The sequence below is a fragment of the Haemaphysalis longicornis genome, unplaced genomic scaffold (assembly GCF_048455015.1).
Source record: "Haemaphysalis longicornis isolate Haplotype H1 unplaced genomic scaffold, Haemaphysalis longicornis Haplotype H1 scaffold_5, whole genome shotgun sequence".
Classification (NCBI taxonomy): Eukaryota; Metazoa; Arthropoda; class Arachnida; order Ixodida; family Ixodidae; genus Haemaphysalis; species Haemaphysalis longicornis.
Window position 1 is genome coordinate 52,882,694 of NW_027526385.1, and position 15,266 is coordinate 52,897,959.

Genomic DNA, 15,266 nt, shown 5'->3' on the forward strand with positions numbered 1-15,266 from the left:
GAATTAGTAGCATGAGTCTGTCTGTAGGGCAGGAATATCGGCACAAAAAATGGTGTGTGTCCTTTTAAGTGCAGGGCATTTTAGGTGCTTGCCTTGTCGTCGTAGCTTGCTGTAACTCTTGATGTCAAGCGACTGCCGGTATCAGAGGTCGCGGGTTCGATTCCCGGCCGCGGCAGCCACTTTTCTGATGGAGGCGAAAGCAAAAACGCCCGTGTGTACGAGATTTCGGTGCATGTTAAAGATCCCCCGGTGGTCAAAATTAATCCAGAGCCCTCTACTACAGCGTGCCTCATCGCTTAGTTGCGTCGGCGCGTTCAACCCCACAATCAATCGACTGCCGGTATCAGGCGGCGCAGTGAGGTAACGAAATCAAGTAGAGCTCAGCGTACCATTGTAGGGCGTCCCGCAGCGGCTTCAATAGTCATAACCGTTTGAAACTTGCGAACCACTGGCACTTGTCATGCATCTCCCCATTGTTTAGCACAAAGAAAACTGAAGGTACATTTGAGGCAAAATATATGTAATTAACGGCAGCGCCCACGTTCATTTAGTTGGCAATGCTCGTTGGGTTGGTTTTACAATAGTAAGTGAAAAAAAAGTGACAGTGCAACTCCGGCACGTGCAGAAGGAAAAGCAAGCACACAAAGAACAGAACTCCCGCTGGCGCAGTTTCAGGCAGGGGGCGTGCAAGCACTACGGAGGCGGCAAATTTGAAATGCTTTGGGTGGTAGCAGTGAGCGGCGGGACAGCCCATTATGGCGGACCACTGCTCTGCACTTCCGATAGCTTTCGCACTGAGTGGAACGGCTTTAATTTTTTATCTCGCCATCCACTTCCGTACGCATTGTGGCCAGCAGTAGATGCATTTGGCTGTTGGCCAATGCCTGTGCCAGGGACAACCCCTAACTGAGGTGCCCTGTCCTTCCACGGTTATGGTTTTTCATCTGGTTTCCCGGCGCCAGTGCGATGTTTCACCGGACGTCTCAAATGTTTCCCTCCTTCCCCTTCCCAGCTGGAGCCTGAGGAGGCCTGGCTGTGCCCGCAGTGCGACAGCCGGCAGCAGGGCTTTGCCCAGCTGGGCCTGTGGTCCTGCCCCGAGGTCCTGGTCATCCACCTCAAGCGCTTTCACCAGGTGAGGGAAAGAAAGGGATAATGTGTCTGGCTGCAGGCGGCAACCGATCCGTCTTGTTGGTGCAAAACAGGGTTAGGCTGTTCGCTGGGCAATTTGTGGCTGCGCTCAGGTACGAGGTACTAAAGAATGGCAATAGATGCCGAAGCAATGAACTCGTAACGTCAACATGTGTGCTTGTTTTAAAGAGAATTGCGCTTAATGAGTGGCATCGTCTGCTTTTTCTCACCTAGTTAGTTTGTCATTCCGGGAGCACGGTGTGTGCTTGTTAGAACGGACCCTCTTAAGGGGGGACGCGGCTTTCAACTTCGGAAAAATGACCAAAACATCGTTTTTTTGAAACCCGCATATTCGGCTTCTATGTTTCCTATTCTATGCGTCCGCAAAGTTTTTACGCTGAAAAGCGTCGCAAAGTGGCATAAAAAATACTTTTGTCAGGCGCGATGACAAACTATCAGCGCAAAAGGGCGAAAAAACGGCAATTTTCGGAGCGCTCTATCTCCGCAACGGTGCCACCGGGCGCGGCCATTTTGATATGGTTAGATCGGCCGAGCGATCGTTTTTCCGGTTCCGCTCGTCTCTTTTATCTTCGTTCATTCACAAACGCATAAACGGCAGAAAAGAAACGACGCACAAACGAAGCTAGAAATAGATGCTGAAGCGCTATAGGTCCTCCGGTCGGGGCGCAGAACATCGACCCTCCTGATTGGATGTCACGGGCGCAACGCAAGATGGCGGCCGCCTGAGCTGCGTAGCGAGCGGATTGAGTTCATTTTTGCCGCTTCGCTCGGCCGAGTTTCTGTTAAATCTGTGGTATTCAACACGCACGTTATCGCGATGGGAATGCCTGAGATCGCGAGCCAGATTACGGGAAGTTGTGTGGCTCGAAAGGAGGAGGTCATCGAACGCTTCGTGGTGCGCGTGACTCTACCGTCGCCAGACCCCGGAGGGTGACGCGGTGTGCGCGCTTGCGATAGCGGTTCCTGAAGTGAACTTTTAGTCGGGTTTGCGATGTTTACACGCTTAGTTATTGCTGTGTTTTGACTGTGGACTCGCTAGCCTTGAGAAAGAAACGGTCGACGCGTCAAACGCGCTGGCGCGCACGGCATAGCCGACGCGCATTGGAGCAGCACATTACTGGGCAACCGGTTACGATTGAACGCCAGTAGTTGTAATTAATGCCTGCGACGTTAGATTTAATCGTAAAAGCGACCTGACCAGCCATATCAGGTATAATTAAAGTTCGATATGTCGCGGTAAGCGTGCGCTGCGATGCGCGCGAGCCATATCGCCCGTATTGCGCAACGTTTCCCGTGCACTTGCAATTTTCATGCAAACAGGTTTGAGTTAGTAATATAGGAATAAAAATATGTTTTGTGCATTGTTACTGTCACAGCATTTAACAGTTATTTTTTAGGGAAATTATTGATACCATTGCTTAGGGCATACTGGCTTTGCTGCTAGAAATATTGGATGCCTTGAATGTCAAAAGTATTAAAAAAATATGCTCTTGCATTGAAGTTGGGAGTTATGCAGAATACTCTACCAAGCTTCAAAGTAGCTCATTTTCATCCTTGTGGTATGCAAACTTTTGGCAATGAACACCTGCACGTATGAGTACTAAGTTGCTGTGCCAGGCAAGATGATAAAACATAAAAAAAAAAGCCAAAAATGTTCAAATTAAGCAAAAAAAATGCTCAACTTGTTGCCATGGTGACAACACTGCAAAAGGAGGCTGTTCAGTGCGATACAGCCAACCAGCTAACCTACTTTGCATTGAAAGCCCATTGAAACCCATCTCCCCCTTCGTTTGGTCTGCAAAGTGGGGTATGTACTCTTCACGGAGGAGCTGAAAATGATGTTTTCTGGAAAGAAAAAGGCTGTAAAAGGCACTCCAATTTCAAGGCAAGGCATTCCAGAAGCCCCATGTTCAAAAGGACATGAAAGGCTACAACCGTGACGACTTTTGATAAGTGAAACCTATGTTGCAACTTCGGAAGCCGTTTTCTCAAAACAGTTTTTTTTGCCACCTCCGTCGCTTGTACCAGGGATTTTTTTGTGACCGCTGGGTCTATTTTGATTTCGTTTCTTGCATTACATTCCTTGATAAACAGTTCAGGTCGTGACACTCTTGGTTTTCCTGATTTGTTTTTTGTGATTTTTTAATTCAAATAATCGTTCACAGTCAACATGCCTATTGCACATTAACCTCTAAAAAAATGAAAACTAAAAAACATTGTGTTGTAAAAAAAAAATTCTAAAACTGTCACGACCTCGTCCATTCATTTGGGAATGCAAAGCACTTCGAACAAGTTTTCTATCGTGTTTTATAAGCCGCTCAAGCTCGGTACAAGCGGAACAGAAAGAAAATTTAATACATAAAAAAGTTTTCAAAATATTAGTTTGACATTTTCATGGTGTTATCACGGAAGCATTTCCAGTTGCTGTGCCAATTTTCATCAAAATCCACAAAGAAATAAAAAAGTTGATTTTGAAAGCCACGTCCCCCCTTAATGCAGAAAAAAATGTCCGCTGTATCTCCATAGCTTGCAGTGTCCGGAAGGGGGGGGTTGCGGGGGGAGGTGTATGAGCATAAAGTTGACCAGTACTATTCATATGCGTGCTAAAGACAATTTGTTCTTTCTACACGCCTGCAGCATCTCTGCGCATGGCATTCTTGGGGGGGAAAAGAATCGCCTAACGCTTTTTTTGAAGCTTAGCACCGGCACTTGGAAAATGGCCTAGCACATGCGGTCGAGCACGTAGAGACACACGCTAAGCTGAAGAAATAAAGCAAGAATATACTAAGAGCAATTACTAACCAGCTATAAATATCAGCCACGGGCAACAGAATTAGCCTGGCTCTTTTCAAACCCTTCGTGACGAGGCATGTACACCCGAAATCGTTCGTCAAACAATTCGGATCGCTGCCTGGCATTCCCCCAAGGCAGCTTCTGCTTTTTTAATGATCTTAGTATGGTCTGTAAAATGGCTGACACGAAATCTGATGGAGGACAGCTGTGAAATCGAATGTTAGACTAGATGGATTGCACACGACCAGCGGCAGAGTGCACACAATGGACTGGAACCACCTGCCTACTTGAACCATTGCTTACCTTTTTCATCGAACAGAACAGGAACGATGCATACGTGGAAAAAATAAAGACCGAGCTTTACTGAACCTGAGTTCTTTATTACATAAAAAAACTGGGACGAGGGCAGACTGGGCTCCGGGTGCACCACTTCGCATATTCAAAAGTGCTGCTGTTCAATCTCACCGGAGTTGCGTTTTTCGGCAGCGGCCTTGTTCTTGATGGTCGAGCAGACCGTCTGCTTAGGCCGGCCCGTACTTCTGGCAATGTTGGTCTGTTTTTCGCCATGTTCGACAGCGTTAATTATGCTTAGTTTATCCGACAGTGAAATCACTTACCCTGCCGCTCACGCCGCTGGTCGCACAAAAAGGGGGGGGGGGGCTTGGCATTGGCGCTAGCTTGGCTTGACTGCACCAACGACCCGCTCTACGCCGGCAATGTTGCCAGACAATGTTGCCATACTATGAACCCTGGTGCATGCAATAATCGAAGCAGTTTTTGATCCATCGCTTGGAACTAATTTTACAGCTCGTTAAACTTTGGTGGCACCAAAGGAGCCGTTTTGAGTGCCCATTTCAAACACCGAAGTTTAACGAGCTGTAAAATTATTTCCAAGCAATGCATCAAAAAACTGCTTCGATTATTGCATTCATCAGCGTTTATAGAATTTGAAAATATAAATGTTCCGGATTTATGACCAACACTGTTTTGTCTGTTGTTTGACGAGAAATGGCTAATTATATAATTATCTTGGGAACTAATTGACTATCGGAAAAAATTATGGCATAGTTGAAATCAGCGGGGAAAAAACAGAAAGACAAACAAGTTTCACAACATTTACTTGAAAATTAAAAGAAGTTCTAAGGCCGCTGTCCCCCTTTAAAGGTGCCATGAAGACAAAATACAAGTTTGTATTATTCGAAAGATTTCCTGTTCTATAATGCCCCCAGCGCTTGTCCGGAAGCAGAAGGTGCTTTATTCACTGCGAAATTAATCAATTTAATCTAAAATTTTGATTCTCATACCAAAACGTGTGCTTGAACGACGTTTGCAATGGCATCATAAGAACAGGTCTTTCAGCTGATCTCGGTGTGGAGCGGAGACTTGCTTACTGTTACAGTCAACCTAGATGGTGCCAACACACCGTGGCAAGCCGTTTTCTGCCTTTGGTTTGTTTGTGACTGTATTTAAACCTGGCTTGTTTTTGTTCACGGAGAAAATAATCGCTTCGTGAAGCATGGTGCTCGCTCGACAAATATGGTCACGTAAGACACCGTCGCTTGCGTCAATCGGGCAGTGTCGTCTGAGACCACCCCAAAGCCCCGCAGTCCTGTGCAGCTAAACCAAGCATAGTGCGCGCAGTACCAACAGCAGTACGCATCGGTACTTGTAGGCTTACATGCACTTTCGTAACTTCCACTGTTTGTCCCACCATTCTTACTGCTTTAAAGAGAATGTGTCCTAAATTTAAGTGCAACTAGCTCGTTCGGCAAGCTTGTAAGCTCTGCCTAATTTGTGTTTGCTTTTTTTAGCCTCCGCCAATCGCAGAGCTGACTGGTGTGACATCATAGGTTCTGCTGCGGGAAATGAGTTAGTGAGTCGCATGGTCTATCCCTTTATTCGTAATTATACAGCTTATTTGAGCGAAGTTTGCATTAAAAGTGGTGTCAGCATGGTTCTAACGAGGCAATCTTTCGAATGAACCCAACTTGTGTTTTGTCTGCATGGCCTCCTGAAACCTGGTGTCCTGATCTGCGAGCCCACTCTTCTCTTAAATATTCCAGAATGGCGGCCGGCACAGCAAGCTTGCGACGCGCGTGGAGGTTCCGCTGCAGGACTTGGACCTGAGCGGCCACCTTTGCCAGGGGGCGTCAGTGTCTGGCAGCGCCCTGTACGACCTCTACGCCTTCTGCAGTCATCACGGCACGGGCCTCCAGGGTGGCCACTATACGGGTGAGGGCACTGGCGACGCTTGACCTTTCACCCGTTGACCTTTCACTGTGCCTGCTGCTGTGACCCCGAACTGCAGTTTTGTTACTTGGAATGTAAAGGATTCACAGGCGCCAAGCAGTATATGTAGTGCCTGTGTTCACGGCAAAAGCTGTAGGTCTCTGGTGTGAGGCTCTTTAACCCTTTGCTGTCCGTTCCAGTCCACAACTATTTTTACCAGTTTCTGGTATCGCGAAGAAAAACATGAACTGTGCAGGAAAAACTCACGGGATATTTATTTTCTCTTCCATTCTGCTTGCAACTCCTTTACCGATATTCGTGAAACTGCTCGAAGCATTATCTTGGGTGCAGGCCAGTTACTGCAGGTTTTGCAGAAAAACACAGCTTCCCTCCTGCCACCTTTTGTTTTTCACTCGCTGCAAACAGCACAGTCCTTGCTGCTTAGTCCTGGGAGCTTGTAGATGAAATGGGTCGTCCCAGAAAGCCTTTCCTCGCTATCCGTACGTGCAGACGGGCCTCACTTTTTGTCTCAAGCCCTCAGATCACCCACCAGCTGTTGGATGAGGTTGCGGCGGTACTGCAGCTTTCGCTGCTCTTTCTCGCCATGATTCTGCAGCTCTTTCTGCGCCATGGTTCTGAACCTTATTAATTATAATTAACTGACAATAGGGTAAAGGCCTGTTCAGAGTGGCAGTGTGCAATGGCAGCAGCTTCCCCATTGTGTTCTTGAAAGTTGAAGGTGCCATTGGTGGCGCTGAAATAATAGAGTGGAATGCCTGCTTTAGTTGTCACAGTGTCTCTGGAGGGATTTTTGGGAATGCAGAAAAACTACAGTCAAACCCTGTGATAATGAAATCCCATTAGTTTGAAATTCCCGCGACAAGGAAAATTTTCGGGTCCCCCGGTGAGCATCCATAGAAGCCCTTGTATTTCATACCTCACGGCAACGAAATTTTCTTGGAAAGTGATCCCGCATTAGTGAAATTCGCTGCAAGTCCGGTCGGCATTTTATCCACCCATTTGAGGCTAACACTGTCAAAAAAGTGCTCAAATGCATCTTTTGCGGATCCGAATTGCGTAAGTTTTTGCCACAGCGCGCTTGCATCGCCGCCGCCATGTTTGTTTACAAGAAGACCATGAAGTAGGCGGCCGCGGAGGCAGCCTTGCAGCGACACCACCAGGGGGCGACACATGGTGACTTGTGTCAAGCGGTTTTGGTTTGCGCTATGCTAGCCGGCTACCACTGAACAGCACACGTGCGTTCATTGTGTGTGTGGCGATCGGCACAATTGCTCAATAAAATGTCTTTGTTAAACCTTTTGTTAAAATGCAGCTCAATGTGTAAACTAAATTGCTCATATGGGGAAGGCGCTGACAGTGTGGGAGAAAACTTCACTATAAAATGTCATCCGTGCCAAATATCTGCCGCGGAGTTGGCCCAGTCAGCTGCTGCGAGCGCTTCGAAATTGCCGCCATGAGGCACACGTCTCCCCATTGGCGCAAGTCGTGAGGCTCCTCCCACTGCCGTTCGCGACAACCGAGGCAGAGGTTGGCGCCGGGGGGGCGGACTGAATCGTCAATGCGGGCGTCAAAAGAATGCGCGCTCATCGTTGACGCGATGCGCGCACACGAACTCGAGCGTTTTTGCAGCGATTGGTGCGCGTTGACATAGCATTTTTACGCCCGCGTCGACGATTTCGCCCCCGTGTCAGATTCTACCTTGCTCAGAGAATTACGCGCGTGGGAGGAGCCTGCCGAGGCACGCTCTTCATGGCGGCAGTTTGAAACCGCTCCGGACAGCCCGCTGGCCTCGCCGGAGGTGTTTAGGCATATGACGGTGGCAGATATTTGATTGGCGCTTTCCCTAGCCACGCGGGCGATGCTCGTTTTCGCCCACATTATCAGCTTCTTCACTGTACAGGCAACTTCATTTGTTCCTTAAGTAGCATCTTAAAGAGCGGTCAGAAACGGTCGCTCGAGCTCTCGACACCACTTCGCAGCCGAAGCCGCCGCCATGTTGCCGCCGCCTGCCGCGCAGCATGCGGGTGGCTCCGCGGCAGCGTCAGCGCGCCTGTGGTGTGCGCGGCACGTTTTCGCGAGCAGAAAACTTTCCATGCGATTCACGCTTAATGCTTTTGTGCCCGTGCACAACCAAGGCCGCACGGCCACACTACGCCGCAGTCGTCTCCTTGTGGCGTGCGTGTTCGTATCACCCACACCAGAGTGATAAATGCGTAAGGATCATTCGAATTTTTTTACATTGCATACAATGCATTTTGGCCGGGGAAGTTTAAAAATTCTTATCACTGAGATTCCACTGTATAAAGAAAGCTTCAAACTCTTCTGGCTTGAGTAACACTATGTGCAACAAATTTTTTCTTCATCATCATTCATATCCCCTTTGAGATAAAAGATTCATGGGTTCTATTCTTTCACGTGATTGCGAATTGACATGTTTTGTCCGTCATTTGTTTATTTCGCAGCCTGCTGCAAGAACCCCGTCGACGAGCAGTGGTACCTTTTCGACGATGCAAGAGTCCGCCGGGCCCTTGATGAAGATCTGATTGCTCGCGACGCCTACCTGTTGTTCTACCGAAGGCAGGCACCAACAACTCGCGTCACCCGTCGGTCGAGTTCGCCGGGCCACTGGTTCACCCGAACTCCACTTCCGACCAGTCGGAGCCACCAGCAACTTCTGCGCGGTTCCCCCCTGAGAAGCACCAGCATACCGGTTCGCGGCGGGTCCATTCCATCCAGCTCACCGAGCGGAAGTACCGACAACAGCTTGGGGACGCAGTCGCCGGCATCGCCTCTCCGTGAACTGGTCCCCGATCTTCAGATTCCGAAAAAGAGTTCGCCAGAAACCGGCTCTGAGAAACCGGGCTTCGTCGAAAGCGTGCCAGCGAATCGCGCGGACGGTCCGATGGAGAAGCTCAACCGTCTCAGCCCTCCTCCACCAACAAAGACATCTCCGACCAAGGCGTCACCGACGAGGATGATGAATCGTGGCAGCAGCTTTCGGCCACGTCCGACTTACCTCTCGACGGCTCCGGCACGGTCATCGACGGCTACGACAACTCCGACAAAGTCCACAACAGTGGCGACAACAGCTCTGACGAGGTCGACAGCAACGATGACAACGCCCCCGGCGAGGTCGACGGCGGCGGTGACGAAATCAGGTACGGTTGGAGACGGACTTCCGCGGCCGAGTTTCCTGACTTGCTCCCCGGCTGTGAAGCCGGCTTCCTTCGACATCACATCGGCTAAGTTGGCCGCGGCCGTGGACACGTCAGCGACGAGAACGGGTAGGGTCGCACTCTTGGCAGCGAAGTTTTCGCAGCCAGAGCGACCCGACAACAACGTCACCACGCTGTCAGTGAAGTGGCAGCCCGACTTTTTGGAAGGTGACAGCTTGGACCGCATGTCGTTAAGCCGTCGACCCAAGGGCGGAGGTCACTCGCCAATGAACGGTGGCGAGAACTTTTTCGCACCACCAGCCTGCAGTGAACTGGTCTATCAGAGCGAACCTTTGAACCGTGTGGTGTCTGCACCGTTGTCGCCGGACACGCTGAGCCGCCGTGTTCTGTCTCCTCGCGTTTCCCGGTCGAGGCAAGTCCGGAGTCAAGCCACCGACTTTGACTTTGAACGGGTGAGTTGCAGCTTTCAGTTCATTTTAGAGACGATAGTCTTTCTTGGGATACTTTAACGCAGAAATTTTGGTCTGTCTGTCTGTCTGTGTCTCGATTCAGCCACCCGGCCAAAGTGAAGCAAAAGCTGCGCAGTAAGTAGTCTTATATACCCACAGCCAAACCTAAACGTCGTAAGTCCGGTGGAAGTGTTCACACTTGTCACCATTGTTGAACAAGAACAAGACATTGCGTAAATATGAGGCAGAAAATCAATACATAAGTGATATTTGCAGTGCTCCTTTATTAATAAATTTATGAATACTTGGTTTTTGCGATAGCAAATGAAATACTACATCAACCGCAGAAAATCGTCGCCTGCTGTTGCCCGCGTTTTAAAAAAACAAATGGCAACACTAACGAAAGGTTCCACTCAATAGGTTCCACTTTCCATTTGGAACGCTCGTGGAGTAGGGCGACATGGTTCTATAGACGTAGTAGGGCGCCTCAATTCACGTGTGTCTCTGCCGTACGGCAGCGCTGGAATTGAGGCACTCTACTTGGACCAGTGGAACGCGATAAATTTAAATTTACTTGAGCAAACCTTTAGCGTGTTATCTTGGAAGGAACGAGACGGGAGAGGAGCCGCATGAGAGGTGAGTGGGAAAGAGAAGGGAGGCATTTACTTGGCAAAAGTCGATAAAGACTATCGTCTTTTGTCGACATTTGCAACGAAAGGAGTAGATACGCGGCCATATTTTTAACAACTACGTATTCTCTTACCAAAAAGGTCGTGCTATGCGTGTTCACAGAGGCAGCACTCTCACTCTCTCTGCATCGAACTGACTAAACACTGCCCTAAGCATTCTTATGACTATCACTGAAAACAGACGTTAGTTGCAGCCATAATGTTTTGAGAAACCTAGTGTTGCAGTAAATGCAATCGCTGCTTTTTATCTTCACGTCTGTCGTTAAGGATCACGGGTAATTACGATGGTGCGTTGCTCTGAATGCAGTTTGTGTTACTGCAGCTCACTGCAGAACTGTAAACATTCATGTAAATTTTTCAAGCAACCATTGTACTGTTGCAAGCAGCGTGCCATTTGTTCAAAGCGTGCCCATTCCAAGTGACAGTAAATAATTCATTTCGCCTTTGAGTAGCTGACAGACAGTAGTTTTACCCAACTTGTGTGCCAACATTCGAACAACTGTCCTCCTCAACTTTGGACCTACTCAATATGTTTAACACTGCCACGTCAGTATTTCATGCAAACTGCACTTGTAAATTTTCGGTCGGTGGAAGCAAGCTCAAAATGTTGCGCAAGCCAGGTTTAGCACAGAATCACCTAAGCCTACACATGCTTCGCCCTAAAACGTTTTCCCTGATGTTGCGTTTGCTTTGTTGAAACACTAACACATAATGTATGTTAAGGTTCCATTGTTTCCATTGTTCTTTTGAGGGCACCAAAACAAACTGCCAATTCCCAAACTACATTTTATTTCAATTTTAAACGTTGCTGTCGAATAGAAGAACAGGCACTTGTATGCTTTACTGGTGCTCTTTTAAGAGATTTGAGAGTGCTCTTCTGAGGCTGCCTTCCCAAAAAAAGCACAACTTTTTCTTTTCTTTTGAGTAGCCTTGTCAGTTTCAGTTTCAGTCCGCCCCACGGGGCATCGCATTTCTCAAGTTCATGGTCTAGGGTCAAGGAACGCAAAAAGACTTAAGTCGTCTGGTTGTCTGCTAGGATAGTGCTCCCCTTTTACATATACTGTATTGCTGTCAGAGTGCTTTTCGTCCTGTCTGCAGTTATAAAACGAACTTTGCGTTTTGTCTTTTGCTTCCCTTTGTGCCTGGACTCGTGATGCTATGGTGTTCCACAGCATTTGGAACTGGGCTGTAATGGAGCTGTTCCGCTGTCCTGTTTGTCTTCTTTTTTTTTGTTCATTCTTTTCTTAAAGTACCTTCAACGCATAAATATGATGGCATGGCGGCGTAGTCAGTCTAGCCTCTCTTTTCTTTTTTTGTATGTTTTACGTTATCCTTGCTTCCACGCATATGTTGTAGTAGAACACCGATCGCGTGCCTCCCAAAAGCGTGACGACTGGCCTTTTACGCATCTTCCGCTTCGTACAACGCGCGGACCATGGAAAAATGGGAGCTTCTGTCCTTGTTGCGTTGTCCGTGTCTTTCCATCCTTGCGCGCTGCTGCCTTTTACGCTGACGCTACTTTTTTCACGTCTTGAACTCATTGTTCGTTTCCTTATGGCCTCTCCTGCCGCTTTCTTTGCCTCCTCGTCCTCTCATCTTAATTTCGTTTTGGATTTGTGTGCTCTCGTCTTCGCCTGCATGCTTCGTAGTTTGCTTCGTTCCCCGATTGAGTGCTTAATGCCTTAAGCTTTAATGCCGTTAATTTGCTGCTACTTGCAAAAGTTTAATGCCATTCGCTCTAATGTCATTTTTGATTTAGGGAGTTCCGCACAACTCATTCGCCATCACGAATGCCCTAAATCTGCTTACTCTCGAACGCAATGGCCAGCAAATGAAACCAACGAAACTCTCAACGCCAGAGTGTTGATGTGGAAACGTAGCTGAACTTCGAAATAAGAACTTCGAAATAAGAAGAGGTGGCGAAAGAAGACGAAGTTCATTAAAGCAGCGACAAAAGGCAAAAGATCGTTTTACTCGTCGGCATGAATTTTTCGCATTTGGCTGCCACTGGCAGACGACGGCAGCTGGTGAAGTTGCTTTTAGAAACGGCTCACACCATTTTTTAGAAAACACTATTTCTCGTGTTTTCTTTCATAAAAAAAATATTTTTAACCCTTGTAAGACGTTTTTCTCTACGTTGAAAACATCCAAACTATGAGTGCATTTCTCTTTTTGGTCATTATCATCATCATGCCGAACACATTTTAATGCCTTTGCGTTTTTGCGTGTAGTATGGCCGGCCCAAATAATGTAATTCGTAGCCTCGTGAAAATATTCAAGTGCCTCGATTATTCAAATGAATATTACAGTATTAGAAATCGCTTCGACACGAATTCAAAATTTTTGATATTTCGAAGTATTCAAGGTGAACGAATATCAAAACTGTGTTCAAGTACTGTGAGAGTTTGTTTCACTAGATGAGCCGCAGTGCCATTGACATCAGGCCTACATCTTGACTACGTGTAGAGCCAAGACAAGCCAAGACACATTCAGAGCGTTGTCGTAGTCATCTTACGCGCGAACATTCGTCAACGTAGTCAAGGTTCCCATTTCGTTGTTTCAAACAGTGAAACGGTAATGAAACAATTTGTTGTGGCACACGTGCTGTGCACAGGTGCTGATCGCACTCCGCACTTGAACTTCAGTGTGCATCAGTTTCTTCAATCAATCAAGTGACATGGCCCATGCATCCACGGGTGCCAACCCGATGTGGAAGGTTTTTGTGAAGGTCCAGCCAGACATGGACCCTGAGTGTCTCATTTACAGGAAGCTCAGTGACAGCTTACAACTATTCAAATTCGCTTTGAAAGTATTCGGCTCCAAGGTCTATTTGGGTCAAATTCGCTTCGAACTAAAATATTTCTATTCGCACAAGCCTAGTCATTCGGTATCTTAAGGCCTTAAACACTTATTTTCGCGCGTATAACCCGCCCCTGCATATATTCCGCACCCCCACTTTCGTATTACAAATTTCATACAGCTTGCCTTCACCGAAGCTCCTGCTTAAGCAACACATCACATACTATGTAAACAGAAAAAGCGTTTATTTAGAAAGAAGAATACACTGACTGCGAGGAGAAAGTCACAATTCCCTCAGTGTCACTGCTCTCGCTAGAGCTATGACTTGAGCCGCAGTCCACACTGTTGTACACAAGGTCATCTTCACGGCACAATGCGCAGTGCAGCATCCCGGCAAAACGCACATTGCCCTGAGGCTGCATAAAGGAAGAACCCGCACATTATCTGCAACCCTACTTGGCCACTGAAATTTTCCCATTCTTGGTGCGGGTTATACGTGCGAAAATATGGTAGTGTCATTTTTCGTGTACCTGTGGCAAGGGTATCACTTCCTCTTCCGGTTACTTCCTCTGGCGACTTCCTCTGGGGACTTCCTCCTCCTCCTCTTGTCTTTTCTTTCTCTGGCTTATCCGGTGCGGACCTCCCCACCAGCTTCTTTTCCTGCACGTCTCTGTTTTCTCTCTCAGTCGCGATCGGAGCGGGCACTGCACGATGGGCAAGTCCTTCCGTCCTGGGCAACTTGCTGAGAAGTGTGCTCCGTGGTTTTACGGAAATTGAACGCTGCTTACGCCCGGAGGTAAGATTGAAAAGTGTTGTATAAGCAGGTCGACATTGGCCGACTGCTTATGACGCTCGTTCATTGAGGGGCGCAGTAAAGCAGACCGTTAACGCGAGATTAAAGCATGATTTGGGCCTTTCCTTGGTATGTTTGCTTTTCTTACTTGCTTTTTCTTTGTCCTGTAGCCGTTTGAAGGACGTATCGGATTTATTTGCAGCACTGTTGTGGGAAGCCGTGTATCGAAGCGCAGTGTTTTGTTTTTCGAATTGCAATGTATTTTTGTACGATTGTGAGAAATCTGTGTAACCAGCGTTCAACTTTCTTGCAAGCTCCCATTCTTGAGCAGACGAAACACTACAGTGCCTTAGATCCACTGCGGTGGCTCAGTGGCTAAGGCATTGTGCTGCTGGGCTCACAGCCGTGGGTTCAACCCTGGCCGTGCTGGCTGTTTTTCGGGTGGAGGGGGGAAATAAAAAGGTCGGTGTGTAGAGAACGTCGATGTGCGGCGAAGATCGCCGGGTGGTCTATATTAATATGAAGCCCTTCTCTACGATGTTTTCCCTAGCGCAGGCGCACCTTGGGCACTTAAAAACCCCTGTAATTTCTTTTTAATACAATCTCTTAGGACAGCTTCAAGAAGTACTGTTCGTGACTGTAGATGCGTGCCAGTGTTTGTTCTGGTCAAATGCACTTTTCTCCTTTTTTTTAATGAAACAGATGCTGTAAGCAAGAGAAGCGAATGCCAAGGCCAGCACGCGTTCAAAATATGCCTCAGAGATTCGGAGTAACTTGCTCCTCACATGTTATGGCTGAAACATGACCTGATGGGAACCTGTCTGACTGACCCCTGCCAGCTATTTTTACTTTAATTAATGTGTGCACGCCTTTGGTAGCAATACCAACATTTTCCTTAGCCCGTGCTCTGGCATAGCTCTGCTCTTAGCCCGTGCTCCGGCAACGTCATCCCAATACATGCCTATGAAGTCACATTTTCTCGTTAGTCTACAATGTTCTTGTTCTATTGCGTGAGCTGCAGATGGGGCACATTGGGGAAATTTGCTCCGTCGATCCTCGGAAAAACATTGGCAGAAGAACACAGAGCATAGCACGTGCGAAGACACAATCCGCGCCCCAGGCCAGCAGCTGCATAGGCTGCACTAGCACCGCTGCATCTGCCCGGCGC

General features: G+C 47.8%; 1 protein-coding gene across 2 annotated transcripts in view; it reads left to right on the top strand.

Annotated features, from left to right (window-relative positions):
- LOC144138218 (ubiquitin carboxyl-terminal hydrolase 43-like) overlaps nt 1-15,266 on the top strand; it is a 55,176-nt gene that overhangs the window by 33,590 nt on the left and 6,320 nt on the right. The window contains exons 8-11 of one of the 2 annotated variants that reach the window (XR_013315836.1): nt 1,013-1,132; nt 6,006-6,174; nt 8,655-9,820; nt 13,992-14,101. Coding sequence is in view for 1 of the 2 variants with exons in the window: in XM_077670404.1 (XP_077526530.1) it covers nt 1,013-1,132; nt 6,006-6,174; nt 8,655-9,820 (1,455 nt within the window). In the remaining variant the exon portion in view is untranslated. The remainder of the gene's footprint in view (nt 1-1,012; nt 1,133-6,005; nt 6,175-8,654; nt 9,821-13,991; nt 14,102-15,266) is intronic. The other variant, XM_077670404.1, reaches the window with a different exon arrangement.